The sequence below is a fragment of the Felis catus genome, chromosome E1 (genome assembly GCF_018350175.1).
Source record: "Felis catus isolate Fca126 chromosome E1, F.catus_Fca126_mat1.0, whole genome shotgun sequence".
Taxonomy (NCBI): Eukaryota; Metazoa; Chordata; class Mammalia; order Carnivora; family Felidae; genus Felis; species Felis catus.
Genome location: NC_058381.1, coordinates 46,359,223 through 46,372,399, shown reverse-complemented (window position 1 = coordinate 46,372,399; position 13,177 = coordinate 46,359,223). Strand labels below are relative to the sequence as shown.

At 42.4% G+C, this 13,177-nt stretch overlaps 1 protein-coding gene and 1 long non-coding RNA gene across 3 annotated transcripts in view; one reads left to right on the top strand and one right to left on the bottom strand.

Annotated features, from left to right (window-relative positions):
- DCAF7 (DDB1 and CUL4 associated factor 7) overlaps nucleotides 1–11,909 on the bottom strand; it is a 30,607-nt gene extending 18,698 nt beyond the window's left edge. For both annotated transcript variants that reach the window (XM_019818090.3, XR_002149273.3), the window contains exon 1: nucleotides 11,537–11,909. In XM_019818090.3, coding sequence (XP_019673649.1) covers nucleotides 11,537–11,674 — 138 coding nt within the window. In that variant the 5' untranslated portion in view covers nucleotides 11,675–11,909. The remainder of the gene's footprint in view (nucleotides 1–11,536) is intronic.
- On the top strand, nucleotides 8,188–10,723 carry LOC109494410. Its single transcript, XR_002149274.2, has 2 exons — nucleotides 8,188–8,448; nucleotides 10,036–10,723. It is a non-coding gene; the product is annotated as an uncharacterized LOC109494410 (long non-coding RNA).
- Nucleotides 11,910–13,177: the final 1,268 nt, after the last annotated feature.

Below are 13,177 nucleotides of genomic sequence, written 5' to 3'. Positions count from 1 at the left end.
GCCTTGTAAATATAGGTAGTACTATCCTACAACCCAAGCTCTTTACCATTATGCTAGAAAAACACCAACTTAAAACATCTGCCCAGTATATTTTATGGAACTGTGTCTTTTTTCTTTTTGATTTATAGGAACTCTTATGGATGGGTTACTGTGCCTTTGTTATATATTTCCTTTAGTAAATTTGCCCATAAAACTCTGAGGGTGGTGTCTTTTGGGGGATAGATCTTTGACTACATTTTCAATTCTTCAAAAAATCCTTAGGAATTATTCAGATTTTCCACTGAAGTTTTGCACTTTGTTTGCCCTTAAAACTATGCTTCAGAGGCGCCTGGGTGGCTCAGGTCATGATCTCACAGGTCTGTGAGTTCAAGCCCCACATGGGCTTGCTGCTGTCAGTGCAGAGCACACTCAGGGTTCTCGGTCTCCCTCTCTCTCTGCCCCTCCCTAGCGTGCATGCTCTCTCTCTCAAAAAGAAATTAAAACATTTGAAAAAAACACTGTGCTTCATCTAGGTTTTTGGCATAGTCTTAAAAAACTGTTAATAGCACTCTCCATCTTTACACCCCCCTCCTCCTACTCCATATGTCCACCTATGCCCATAGGAAAAGGAGTTCCTGTCCCTGTCCCCCACAGGAAGAAATACTGAGGGTGAGTTCTTTTTCTCCATCCCCACCCTTAACTAGTTCCAATTGCTAAGCTGGCCAGAGCCTGAGCCTGAACCAGGGGCCTGACCGCTCTGTTAAGGCAGGCACGACAGCTCTCTCTTGCCCCTCCTGCTCCCACATGGAGAGACAAATAAGCCTACCCACTATGGGTCTGGCCATCCTTTCTCCAGCTTCTCTCCACCTTCAGCTGAATAGGTGAGGTCAGGTTGGGTCTGCCCATAAATTAGACATGGAAAAGCAGAAAGTCTCACTTGGGTTTTAAGGCCAATCTGCATTTCTTCAACTTAGTTTACCAGGCAATAGCACCACATTGGAGGTGCCTGTTCAGCCATTACTAGGTTGAGGCTAGATTTCTCCTTTGGCTCTTATTATTGGTATATAACTTCCTTGATAAGAAGCTCCCGAGGGGAAAGGGGGTGACTGATAGAATTTAGACACCAACATTCTACCCTAAACCCCTTACCATTATATTTTCTACCATTTTCTTGCTCAGACTTACAAGTTCTAACTGAATGATCTTGCAATTGGGTTTACTTCACTCTTTAATAACTTCTATAGATTGTAAGAATTACAAAATGTATGACCATTACATAAAATCAAAGTATAGGTATACAAAAGAAGTGAGTAACTTCCCCCTATCCCATCCCCATTATATCACAATTATTTAGTGTATGTTGCTTCTCTATGCTCAAACATATATACACACTAAGTGCAGGGTTTTCCTTCAACTTTTAGAAAAATGAAATACTATATCCAATGCTATAAATTTTTTCATTAATTTAACAAAATAATGGACACCCCTCAGGTCAATATGTAGATTCAACTCATTCTTTAATCAATACACAGTACTTCACAGAATAAATGTACCATACTATGTGGGTTAACAACTCCCCTAATGATGTACATAGTCTCCCTTTTTTTGCCACTACTACTTCTTACATGACTTGTAATACGTGCTTATGTACTGCTTGCTATCTTTATTTCTGGAGGCGAATCCCAAGAATGAGACTGCTATATTAGAGGGTATGCACATTTTATTACTTTTTATTTTTTTAATGCAGCAATACTTGCTTTATTTTACTTATTTATTTATTTTTAAGTAGTCTCCATGCCCAACGTGGGGCCTGAACTCATGACCCTAAGATCAAGAGTCGCCTGCTCTAGCTCTACCAACTAAACCAGGTGGGCGCCCCAAGGTATGCACATTTTTAATTTTAAAGGATGCTGATTTACTTTGCAAATTGGCTGTAGCAATTCACACTCCTATCTTCATATATAAAAGTGTTCATTTCCTCATACCATCAACAACACTAGAAGCAGTTAATTTTTATAAATTTGAAAGGAAAAAAATTACAAAGTCAATTCTCATTTGCCTTAACTGTGAGGTCGAGCATTTCTTCCTATTTATTGAGCGCTTGCATTCCCTCCCCTATGAACTGGCTATTTATACTTTGTCTGTGTTTCTATCACACCAAGTAAATTAACCTGTCGTGTTCTGAAAATATTTCCCCTGGGCTATCATGTATCTTCTGACTTTGTCCACCACATATCTTTTCACATAGAAATGCTTTATTTGTATGTGCCACAATCTGTCAATCTTTTCCTTACTTGACTCTGAGTTTAATGATTTAAGACTGCCTTCTTCTCTGCTTACCCCCACTGCCTCAGTACATATTTCCTAGTCAGTTTTCTTCTATTATTGCTTGTGCGACTTTTCCTAACATTTAAGCATTTGATCTAGAATTGATTGTCATATACGTGAATTAGAGGGCTCTAAATATTTCTGCCAGATGAACAGCCAATTATGCCATACAACTTATTAATGTTTTTCCTAGTGAATTAAGGTTCTATCTTACCACATACTACATTTCTATATATACTTAGATCCGCTTTGGAACACGGGGTTCCACCAATCTCTCTGGCTATAACTATACCAATTCCAGCATATTTATTCTAATCTGGCAGAGCAACTGTTTCCATTTTTCAACACATTCTTTTTCCTCTTAATTTTTTTTTGACATTTGTATATATTTAAGACTCTGGTGACAAATAGTATTCCAATTCTGGCCTTGTTTTTACCATCTATGTCATTTTGGGCAAGTCATTTATAATATCTGGGCTTAAGTTTCTTCATCTTCCCTTAAGTTTGAGATGCAGTATTTTTAAATTTTTTTTTTTAATGTTTATTTTTGAGAGAGAGTGCAAGCAGGGGAGAGGAAGAGAGAGCAGGAGACACAAAATCCAAAGCAGGCTTCAGGTTCTCAGCTGTCAGCACAGAGCCCGATGTGGGGCACGAACTCACAAAATGCAAGATCATGACCTGAGCCAACAATGTTGGTCGCTGAACTGACTGACTGAGCCACCCAGGTGCCCCTTATATGTAGTATCTTTAATCAGTTGACTTCCCTTAACTTAAAAAAAGTTTTTTAATATGTGGTCAATTTTTGTAAATTGAGTTATCTTAAAAAAAAATTTTTTTTAACGTTTATTTATTTTTGAGACAGGGAGAGACAGAGCATGAACGGGAGAGGGTCAGAGAGAGAGGGAGACACAGAATCGGAAACAGGCTCCAGGCTCTGAGCCATCAGCACAGAGCCCAACGCGGGGCTCGAACTCATGGACCGCGAGATCATGACCTGAGCTGAAGTCGGACGCTTAACCGACTGAGCCACCCAGGCACCCCTTGAGTTATCTTTTTAAAAAGTGCGTTGTTTTTACAGTATAAGTCTTACATATTATTAAGCATATTCTCAGGTATTTATTTATAGTGGCACAATCTATAATAATTGCCGATTTGTAGATATTACTCCATTACCTTCTATTCTCAAATATGGTAAGCCTTATTTAATTTCTCTTTTTCTTCAAGAGGACTCAACTGTTTTGCCTGGATGCCCAAAAGATTCTTTCTTCACCCTTAAAATTAAGAAACTTTCCTAGGAAAGTTTTCAGTGCCAATTGTTTTGTGTCCATTTTTCTTGATTTTTTTGTTTAAGGTTTTTATTTTGAGAGTGTGCATGCACACACATGCGCATATGGGAGACGGGCAGAGAAACAGAAAGCATCTTAAACAGGCTCCACACTCAGTACGGAGCCTGACATGGGGCTCACAAGATCCTGACCTGAGCCAAAATCAAGTCAGACGTTTAACCAACTAAGCCACCCAGGTGCCCCTTGAGATAAAGTTTAAGCTCATTACTTCAAACATTTTTTTCCATAAAGTCTTTAATTACATACTTGAGGTTTTTTTTTTTTTTTTTAACTTTTATTTATTTTTGAGAGAGAGAGGCAGAGAATGAATGAGGGAGGAGCAGAGAGAGGGAGACACAGAATCCAAGGCAGGCTCTAGGCTCTGAACTGTCAGCACAGAGACCGACATGGCGCTCAAACCCACAAACTATGAGATCATGACCTGGGCCGAAGGCGGACGCTTAACCGACTGAGCCACCCAGGTACCCTGAGTTTTTGTGTTTCATTTCTTTGTGATCTTTTTCTTCGGGGACACCAATTATACCTAAGTCAGATCTTCTTTATTTTCTGTACCTACTACATTCTTTCTAATTGTTTATTTCCATTTCATTTTTGTAATCTGTCTTCCCTATCCTTCACTAATTTTTCAGCAGTTTATATTCATTTTTATTCTCTTTCCAATGTGGCTTTTAATTCTGTGATAACTTTTATTTTCTCTTCACTATTTTCCTGGGCTCTACCTGCTGATGTTCCATTTCCTCCTGTCACCATGCCTTATTTTACCTGATCTCCTGTATCTCTGCTTGGAGTTCCTTCCTTTCCTAAGTTCTCTGAATTCATGGTGGCAGGAATGGCCATTAATTTTCATCTGAGGTAAAAAAACATCTTTGTAGTGAGGCTATTTTACCTGCCACTTGTTTCCCATATTTTCCTTTTGTCTTATAGTATCTATCTTTCTAGATCTTGTGCTGATGTCTTTTGACTGAGACAAGTTCTTCCTATAAGATCTGAAGGAGGTTCCTATGGGAACCTGAGAGAAGCCAGGGCCATGTTCCAAGTTAGCAGAAACACATGAAACTGTAGCATCTCCCCAGCCAACAGGGATGAGAAATGGTCCAGCTGCTCACAATTCGGTATCTCTTCCAACCTGCCTTATCTAATGCTTCTAAAGAAGCCGGCATGTCTATGTGTCTCCTTGTGTAGCTTAGCTCCCCTCTTACCCAAGGGGTCAAATGGGGTCTGGAGAAGTGCCTGCTGCCAGCCTGTGCACCTTCTTCTCACTGTTCCAAATAAAGGAATGTTGATCTTGCCTGTCAAAATCCTATTCTGGAGAACTGTATGAGTTTGAAATCTGCAACCAAAGATATCCTTTCTCAGCATCTTCCTATACCCATGGGATCTTCATTATACTCCTGTCCTTCTGCATTTACTGTTGGGGGCATAAGGAAAAATTATCCGACTTTAAACATCTTATTGTCAGGGCACCTGGCTGACTCAGTAGGAAGACCATGAGACTCTTGATCTCAGGATCGTGAGTTCGGGTCCCACATAGGTTGTAGAGATTACTTAAATAAATAAAAAACGTTAATAAAAAAAACACATAAACATCTTGTTGTTCACATTTAGGTTACCCTTGTGCGTTTTTCTCCAGAGTCTTCCTGTCCTATTACTTTTATCTCCCACCCCGTCCTTCTGCAACTATTGCTTCACCATACTTTACCCCAAGCATGAAAAAAAATGCCTCTATAAAGGAAGGGCTATAAAGATCATTTTTACTTATTTTAAAACTGTGGACATTACTATGTCAGATGTCTCCTAAGAAGCATATATGCAACATAAAATATTTACCCCTTGAAGACATGACCACATCTTCACTTTCAAATGCTTTCATGAATAGCAACATAAATTACTATTCACATTACATGTATCTTACATTTAAAACATTTTTTAAAGATGTCATGTTTATGCTCCTTGAGGGAGGAAATTGTGCATTCCACTTTATTATACACAGTGCTAGTACCAGAACATGAGGGTGAAGGTGTGTGTATGTATGTAATTTTTTTAAAGACCCCAAGTTATGCAAATCAATATACCACTCCAGTGAATGGAACATTTTCTGTGATTAATATAACCAAAATCAGCTAAGCAAAATTCTGAGAGAATATGCCCATTTTTCTTGTTCTTTTCCATCTGTCCTCCCTTCAAGCCTGTTCCTGACTGATTATTATTGATCAATGTTTGCAGAGAAGTCCTGCCTTGTTAAACTTTAAGATGAATTCTGGCATAGTGCCCCTTTGGCTCCTGTCTCAGAGGCTAACCAGTCAGCTCTGGCATCCTGGCCTCAGGCAAGCCATACTACCTATAGAACACAGATTCATTCCTTGTTCAAATCACAGCATCTCCAGTAGGCCTGTGTGAACCAGGTTAGGGCAAAAAGCAATATAGCAGCAGCACTTTTATCCCGTCGTCCCATGGAGGAATTAGTCCTCTCACTGTCTAGAAAAAAGAAAGGAGGAAGTTAAAACCAGAAGAGTTTTATAGTGTAAATCTCCCTGTTGACAGTCTTGCCAGGGACTGATGGAGCACTGCAAAATTCTAAGTATCTATCCAAAATACTTCCGTGTACTAAAACACTTTCTCTTTTTTGTTGCCAATCTCACATCTGCTAACAAAGTCTACAGAAGGTTACTAAGTATCATCATTGTGCCCAAAACACACTGCTTGTGTGTTCAATACATATTTGTTGAATTATTATTTTTTTAAATTTTTAATGTTTATTTATTATTGAGAGACAGAGCATGAGCACGGGAGGGGCAGAGACAGGAGGAGAGGCAGAACCTGAAGCAGGCTCCAGGCTCCGAGCTGTCAGCACAGAGCCCGATGCGGGGCTCGAACTCACAAACTGGGAGATCGTGACCTGAGCTGAAGTCGGACGCTCAACCGACTAAGCCACCCAGGCGCCCCACATATTTGTTGAATTAAATGAAGATATTCCTGAAGGGCCGCAATGAATACTAAGAAATGAACATTTATATGCCAGAGTTAAAATCATCATGTGCCAAACAGATAAAGCAACTACTTAAAGTCTCAGAGGCATCAACACAGGATGAAAAGGCAAGCATTCATCCCATGTGTATTTCAAGTACAAGGTAGTCTTACCCAGATTCACTATCAGTATTCTTCAAAAAGCATCATGTATACCTACAGTTTCTCTCCTCAGAACCTCAAAAATGCTTTCTAGATGCTAAATCTTAAAGCACGGTGGTCAGCTAATTAAATATTAGGGCAAAATAAATCCGTATCACTCTGCCAACTCTATTCAAAACCAACCCTGAAACATGCAACTGAGTGAAACAGAAACCCAGGAACTGCTACCCATCTTTCCCCATAATACAGGGGAAATACCACCTGTCTACAGACCACAGATATGTTCAAAACTCAGGAGAAATACACGAGTTCTTTTATCAACTACCATGTCTAACCCAGGTAGAACAAGAGAAAATGGGCTTAAACTAGACCATTACAATACTTGGAGTCTGACTACAAGAAGCTTCTAGACCACAAAAATGGATTTAGTTGAAAGGAATCAAGAAAATTTTTTTCCTCTGGGTCTTTAAAAGGCAGAGGAATGAACATAATGACATTTTGAGGTACCTTTCCTCTGGAAAATACATCACATTTACCTAACACCCATACAATTCTCCTTGATTCTCTTTCTTTTTTTATTAAAAAAATATTTTTTAATGTTTATTTCTCTTTGAGAGAGAGAGAGCGAGCGAGCACAGGAGAGGGGCAGAGAGAGAGGGAGACACAGAATCTGAAGCAGGTTCCAGGCTCTGAGTTGTCAGCACAGAGCTCAATGCGGGGCTTGAACTCACGAACCACGAGATCATGACCTGAACAAAGTCAGATGCTTAACCAACTGAGCACCCAGGCACCCCTTCTTGATTATATTTCAATTACAGATACAGTAATATCTAATAATAGCCAACATTTCTCTTTTTTAATGTTTATTTACTTTTCGAGAGAGAGCACATGCGCACTTCTGCGCATGAGCAGGGGAAGGGCAGAGAGAGAAAGAGAGAAAGATGGGGAGAGAGGGAGAATCCCAAGCAGGCTCTGCTCTGCCAGCATAGAGCCTGACCTGGGGCTCAAACCCATGAACTGGAAGATCATAACCTGAGCCAAAATCAAGAGTCAGACGCTCAACCACTTGAGCCACCCCCAACAGCAAACATTTCTACATTGCTTAACTATGTCTGTCTCAGGCAGAGTTCCTAAACCCATTACATATATTAACTCATTTAATTTTATTACCTTTATTTTATAGATGAGGAAACTGAGGCACAGAGGTTAATTTGCTCAAACCACACAAAACTAGGAAGAGGCAGGACTGATAACCTAGCCACAGAGTACCTCAAAGGGGCTATCTGCTGCATAAAGACTGAGCCACCCAGGCGTCCCAGGGGCTATTCAGTAACAGAGCTTTTTGCATGGGATGGAAGAGCAGAATCAATGTTTAGGCGAATGTAGATGCAAAAAGATAGGATTCCTACTTCTGGTCAGCAGATGCCTAGGTAATCCCAGGGTAATGTTCTTAGAGAGCCATCTGGACCACCTGTTTCTTAATCACGTAAGTGTCTGTTAACTTCAGGGATGGAACCCTGGAATGTGCCAAGTCCCTCAGGGGATTCTCACGCACACACTAAAATTTAGAGAACCACCACTCCAACACCAATGCTGCTGTATCCTCCAGCAGAGACCACAACGAGGGAACATGAAACACAACTACTGATGATGGGACTTCTTATTCCAGGTACAGTTGATAGGATCAACTCAATTGTTTACTCTAAAACAATTCTCAAATTTATTCAGGTGATGGAACACCTGAAAGTCAAGTTGTTCTTGAAATGCTAATAAATTTAATTCTGTTGAAATACAAATAATTTTACTATAGGAAAACGTGATTGCATTAATTCAAAAATTTTAGAAATTATAATAATGTGTATTCTTATGTCAATGTCCACAGTAAAAAAAAGAGGGCCGTTTCTGGGCTTTTTCACCAATGCTAATTTGCTGTGTCCATTTGTTTTGCCCTCTGCTGGCAATCAGTATTGACAGCAAGCAGGAAACAAAGATCTGAAAATTCCAACCGATAACTTATAAATTCCTCTAAATTGTCAAGTGTGGCACCTCTGTGATAAAAGTTTTCTCTAAAACTGAGCCTAAGAGTCACTGTGTTCAAGGGGTATTTACTGCTCATCAGCCCCTAGGCACAGATCCTCTACAGCAGGGTTTCTTAACTTGAAGTCCATGAGCTTGAATCACTCACATTCATATTTTCACTAACCTCTGGCTGAAATTTAGCATTTCCTTCCATTACGAAGGGAGGTGGCTATGCACAGCCACATCAATATCTGACTTTGTTACTGACAGAAATCAGATTTTTATCATATCACATCACTTTAATTAAACATTCTGAAATGTTATTTACCCTCATTACTACTTTAAAATTATAATAATTACGCTGGATGGTGTAATTTAACGAATTAATTTACAACTACATATTACTATAGCTCCACTTTTTAAAAAATGTTTTTGAGGGGCGCCTGGGTGGTTTACTTGGTTAGGTGTCCGACTCTTGGTTTCAGCTCGGGTCGTGATCTCACGGTTCATGAGTTCAAGCTGTGTGTGGGGCTCTACACTGGCAGTATGCAATCGCTTGGGATTCTATTCTCTCTCCTCCCTCTCTTTGCCCCTCCCCGCACATGGTGCTTTCTCTCTCCCAAAAATAAACACTAAAAAAAAAAAGTTTTTGATAACTGTAGTTTGATATAATTGATTTCCTTCCTAATCCTATGTATTTTGTGTCTTTGAAAACATAATTATGAAAGGTCTATCAGCTTCAGATTGTCATAGGTGTCCATGGCGCACACACACACAAAGTTAAGAACCCGGACCTAGATAGGCTGGGGCACAACAACAGTTTTAAGATACTGCGTTGCCAGTAACATGCGAGGGAGTTAAGACAGAAGTAACTGCTTATCCTGTGATTATTAGGATTATTAGTTTGCATTTTACTACTAAGACCCACACTGCCTGCGTAGCCTGGCACAGACGAGTTCCAGTAAGTTGCTAAATGAAAGGACACACTTTGGGGCAGAGTTTCCGCAACTAACGTTTGACCCGTTACTTCACTGATTCTACCAGCAGCCTAACTGTGGCTCAGCTCCTCTCAGAAATGGGGCTACTACTGTTTACCCAAACGGACTCTGGAAGATATTGCAAGAAAAAAGGGGACATCAATTTGCATTAAAAAACTCAAGCCTTTTGACAGATTTTACTTTTTTTTCTTTTAAACATATATTCTTAAATAATAAGGGTCTCAATTTTACTACCACAGTTTCCACATCAGGATCTCGAATTCCGCTCCATTCTGCTATCCACTATGGGCCATAAGGAAGGGCCAGCCATTACAGAAAATAAAACTACGTTTTGCTCAGGACTCTCTGCTTTCTGTGGACAATGGGTAGACTTCACTATGAGTGTGTAGTCCCTGGGATTTGTGTGTAAACTGTGCATGTTACGTCTGAGCAATGAGAGTCCAGTGCTTTCATCCATTTCTCAAAGGGGATTCTAGGAAAGCTGAGCCCTGGACTCTAGAGAAATGCTCCTGGGAAACTGTAAGCAAACTTACAATGTACAAATGCTTTTTGTTTATGTGTAAAAAAGAACTCTTTGCCTCCAACAAACTGTGGGTCAGAAAGAATAAGATTAACCTGTGCAACACCCCACAGCTAGTCAGAGGACCAGACAGAACCAAACTCGACTGGGCTCTTTTCCCTGAACCATGCCTATCACCGTCCACACAGTTTCATTCTTCTTAAGTCATGGTGTTCATGGTGTCCAGCAAGAGTATAAATATGAGACTTTAAACACCACTAGCCAAGGCTTTCTGTTGCTCTGATCCCCATCACAGTGTTTAATACAATAAGGAAGAGATTAAGGGATAAAGGGAAGAAAACTCTGCCCACTGATGTATTCAACAACTTTCAAAAATAAATCTATGCTGCAATGTCAGCTTAAAAAGCTTCCACCTGCTGCCTGTGCTTCTATGAAACAGCCTCAAATTTCAAATTGTTGATGTCCCGGAAGACTTACTACTACTCAAGGTTACACTTCTGTATGGGCATGAAAGCCAAGAAAAGATAAGGAAAAGGTCACCCTTCTCCTTTCAGAAAACAGTGACAGGATCACGGTCACGGGCCAAAATTTCCAAAAAGAGATCATTTTGAAGAGGACAGATATCAGGCAGCAATAGCAGTGACCCACTCCTGGCAGAAGAGGCGGGCGGGGTGGCGTGGTGGGGGTGGTCCCTGAATAGTACCTGGGGGTGGGAGTAGGAGGCGGGGAAGCCTGCACAGTAAACAGCCCTAAAAGAAACTTAGCGTAGCCAAGAGTGTGAGACCACCAACTGATGCGCCAGTAGTTTTCTTCACAGCCATCTCTCTCTCTTCCCCCGTCCGCCCCCAACTGAAGCAATGCGGCGGGAAGGGGGAAGACTGGAGTGATAAATGGCGTAGCTTTTGGGTGTAAAGTCGAGTTTGAGTGCCGTTTCCCCCACGAATCAGCTAGCTTCTGACTCGAGCAACTCACAACACGGTGCCTCAGTTTCCCCATGAGTAAAATGGGGGTAATTACGCTCCTGACTACACAGGAATGCTGCCAGGATTAAACGAGACAACGAGCGTGAAAGCTTCTGCACAGGGCCAGACACAGAGGAACCGCTCCGGGGCGCTAAGGCAAGTCCGCAGGAGGGTCCTGAGGTCGGGGCTCCGGCCCGGAAAGAGTGCTCCAGGGGCCCGCTCCCCGCCAGCTGGGTTCCGAGCCCCTGCCCGGCCCACCTTGTTGTTGTACTCCTCCACGAAGCTGCCCAGCGCCAGGCGAAAGCGCTTGTCGGGCCGCACGCTCCAGTTCATGGCGTAGACGGTCCAAGGCGCTTCATACTTGTAGATCTCCTTCCGTTTGCCGTGCAGGGACATGGTGGCGGCGGCGGGGCCGCAGTGCGGGCGGGGACGACAGCGAGCTGCTGCGGGCCGGGCGCGAGTCAGACCGGGAGCCGGGCCGGAGACTGAGGGGTCCGAAAGGAGGCGGGGCGGGGGCGGGCAGAGACGGCCTAGCCCGGAAGCGGGGCCGCGGCGACGGACAACGACTGCCGGGCCCGACCCCCAGTTTCAAACCTGCTTCGGCTCGGACCACAGCCACCTTCCGTTTGAAGCCCCGCCCCACCCTCTCGGAACGGAAGCCACGCGACCAGTGGCGCCGGCCGTTGGCTGCCTGATACGTCCTTTCCAGTGGTTCCTACTCTTCATTGGCTAGTGCACCAGTAGCTTCTGAAACTCTTCACTATTGGCGCAAATGTCTGTCATTCCAATGACTTGCCCCGCCCAATATCGGGGGGGGGTAGGCGCTTTCGCAGCTCTAAAGGTGACTGGTTGACAAAAATGTCAGTCAGAGAGATAACGGCGCAGTGCGGGTGAATGGGGGCGTGGGTGGCGTACAGGCTAGCAGCTTAGCAGCAGGCCTCCAAGTTCTAGGCCAAATCTTTGAGAGTGAAACCTCTTGTGTGACCTCCTCGGATTTCTTCTCTGTAGCTGCCATTCCCAGAGGCCTCACGTCCAGTAGAAAATGTAAATTCTGCTTTACCTGAGTGCCTGCGGCCTGGCAGCTCAGCCCGTGCCAAATGGGAATCGCCTTAATTTCCTCCTGGTGCCCATAGCCTTGAACACCGGAGGGTTGTTCTCCCTGTCCCGCAAGGGCCTTCCCGCGCTTTCCTGGCCATTCTATAAATGCTCGGGATTTTCGGGTTGATTTTCAGTAACCAGCCACCCTACTTGCTTGGCCGTAAGTTTTTGTCGGTTCCCATTCATTCCATCCTTTCTCTGCAGCAAGGCCTAAGGGAAAAGCTAATCAAGCCCTAGACCTATGTGTCCTTAGTTTGAAATGGAGAAGGGCCTGAATCTAGGTAACCTATCTTTGTAATTTAAATGGTTTCCATTGCTTTGCTTTCAACACAATGAAAGGAAAATTGTATGGAATTGTTAGATGATATCATTAATATCGTTTTAAATATGGTGGATTGTTGGACAACTCAGAATCGAAAGAGTTGAGTGACTGCTGTGTATAACCCCTTAGTGTTCAATCTACTTATTTCTTGGAACAAGTTTTCTCTGCTTAAGTTTATGAAAAAGTCAAGAAAAATAGGTATAAAAGTGTTGCTGACCCAGGGCGCCTTCGTGGCTCAGTCAGTTAAGCAACTGACTCTCGATTTCGGCTCAGGTTATGATCTGGCCTTTGGTTGGATACAGCCCTACCACCGGCTCCCGGCTGGCAGCGAGGAGACTACTTGGGATTCTCATTCTCTCTCTCTTTCTCTGCCCCTTCCCCTCACAAGATAAATAAATAAACATTTAAAAAAAAGTGTTGCTAAACTTTGTCTTATTCTAATAAAAAGTGATATTCATCCACACTCATGAGCTAATGAG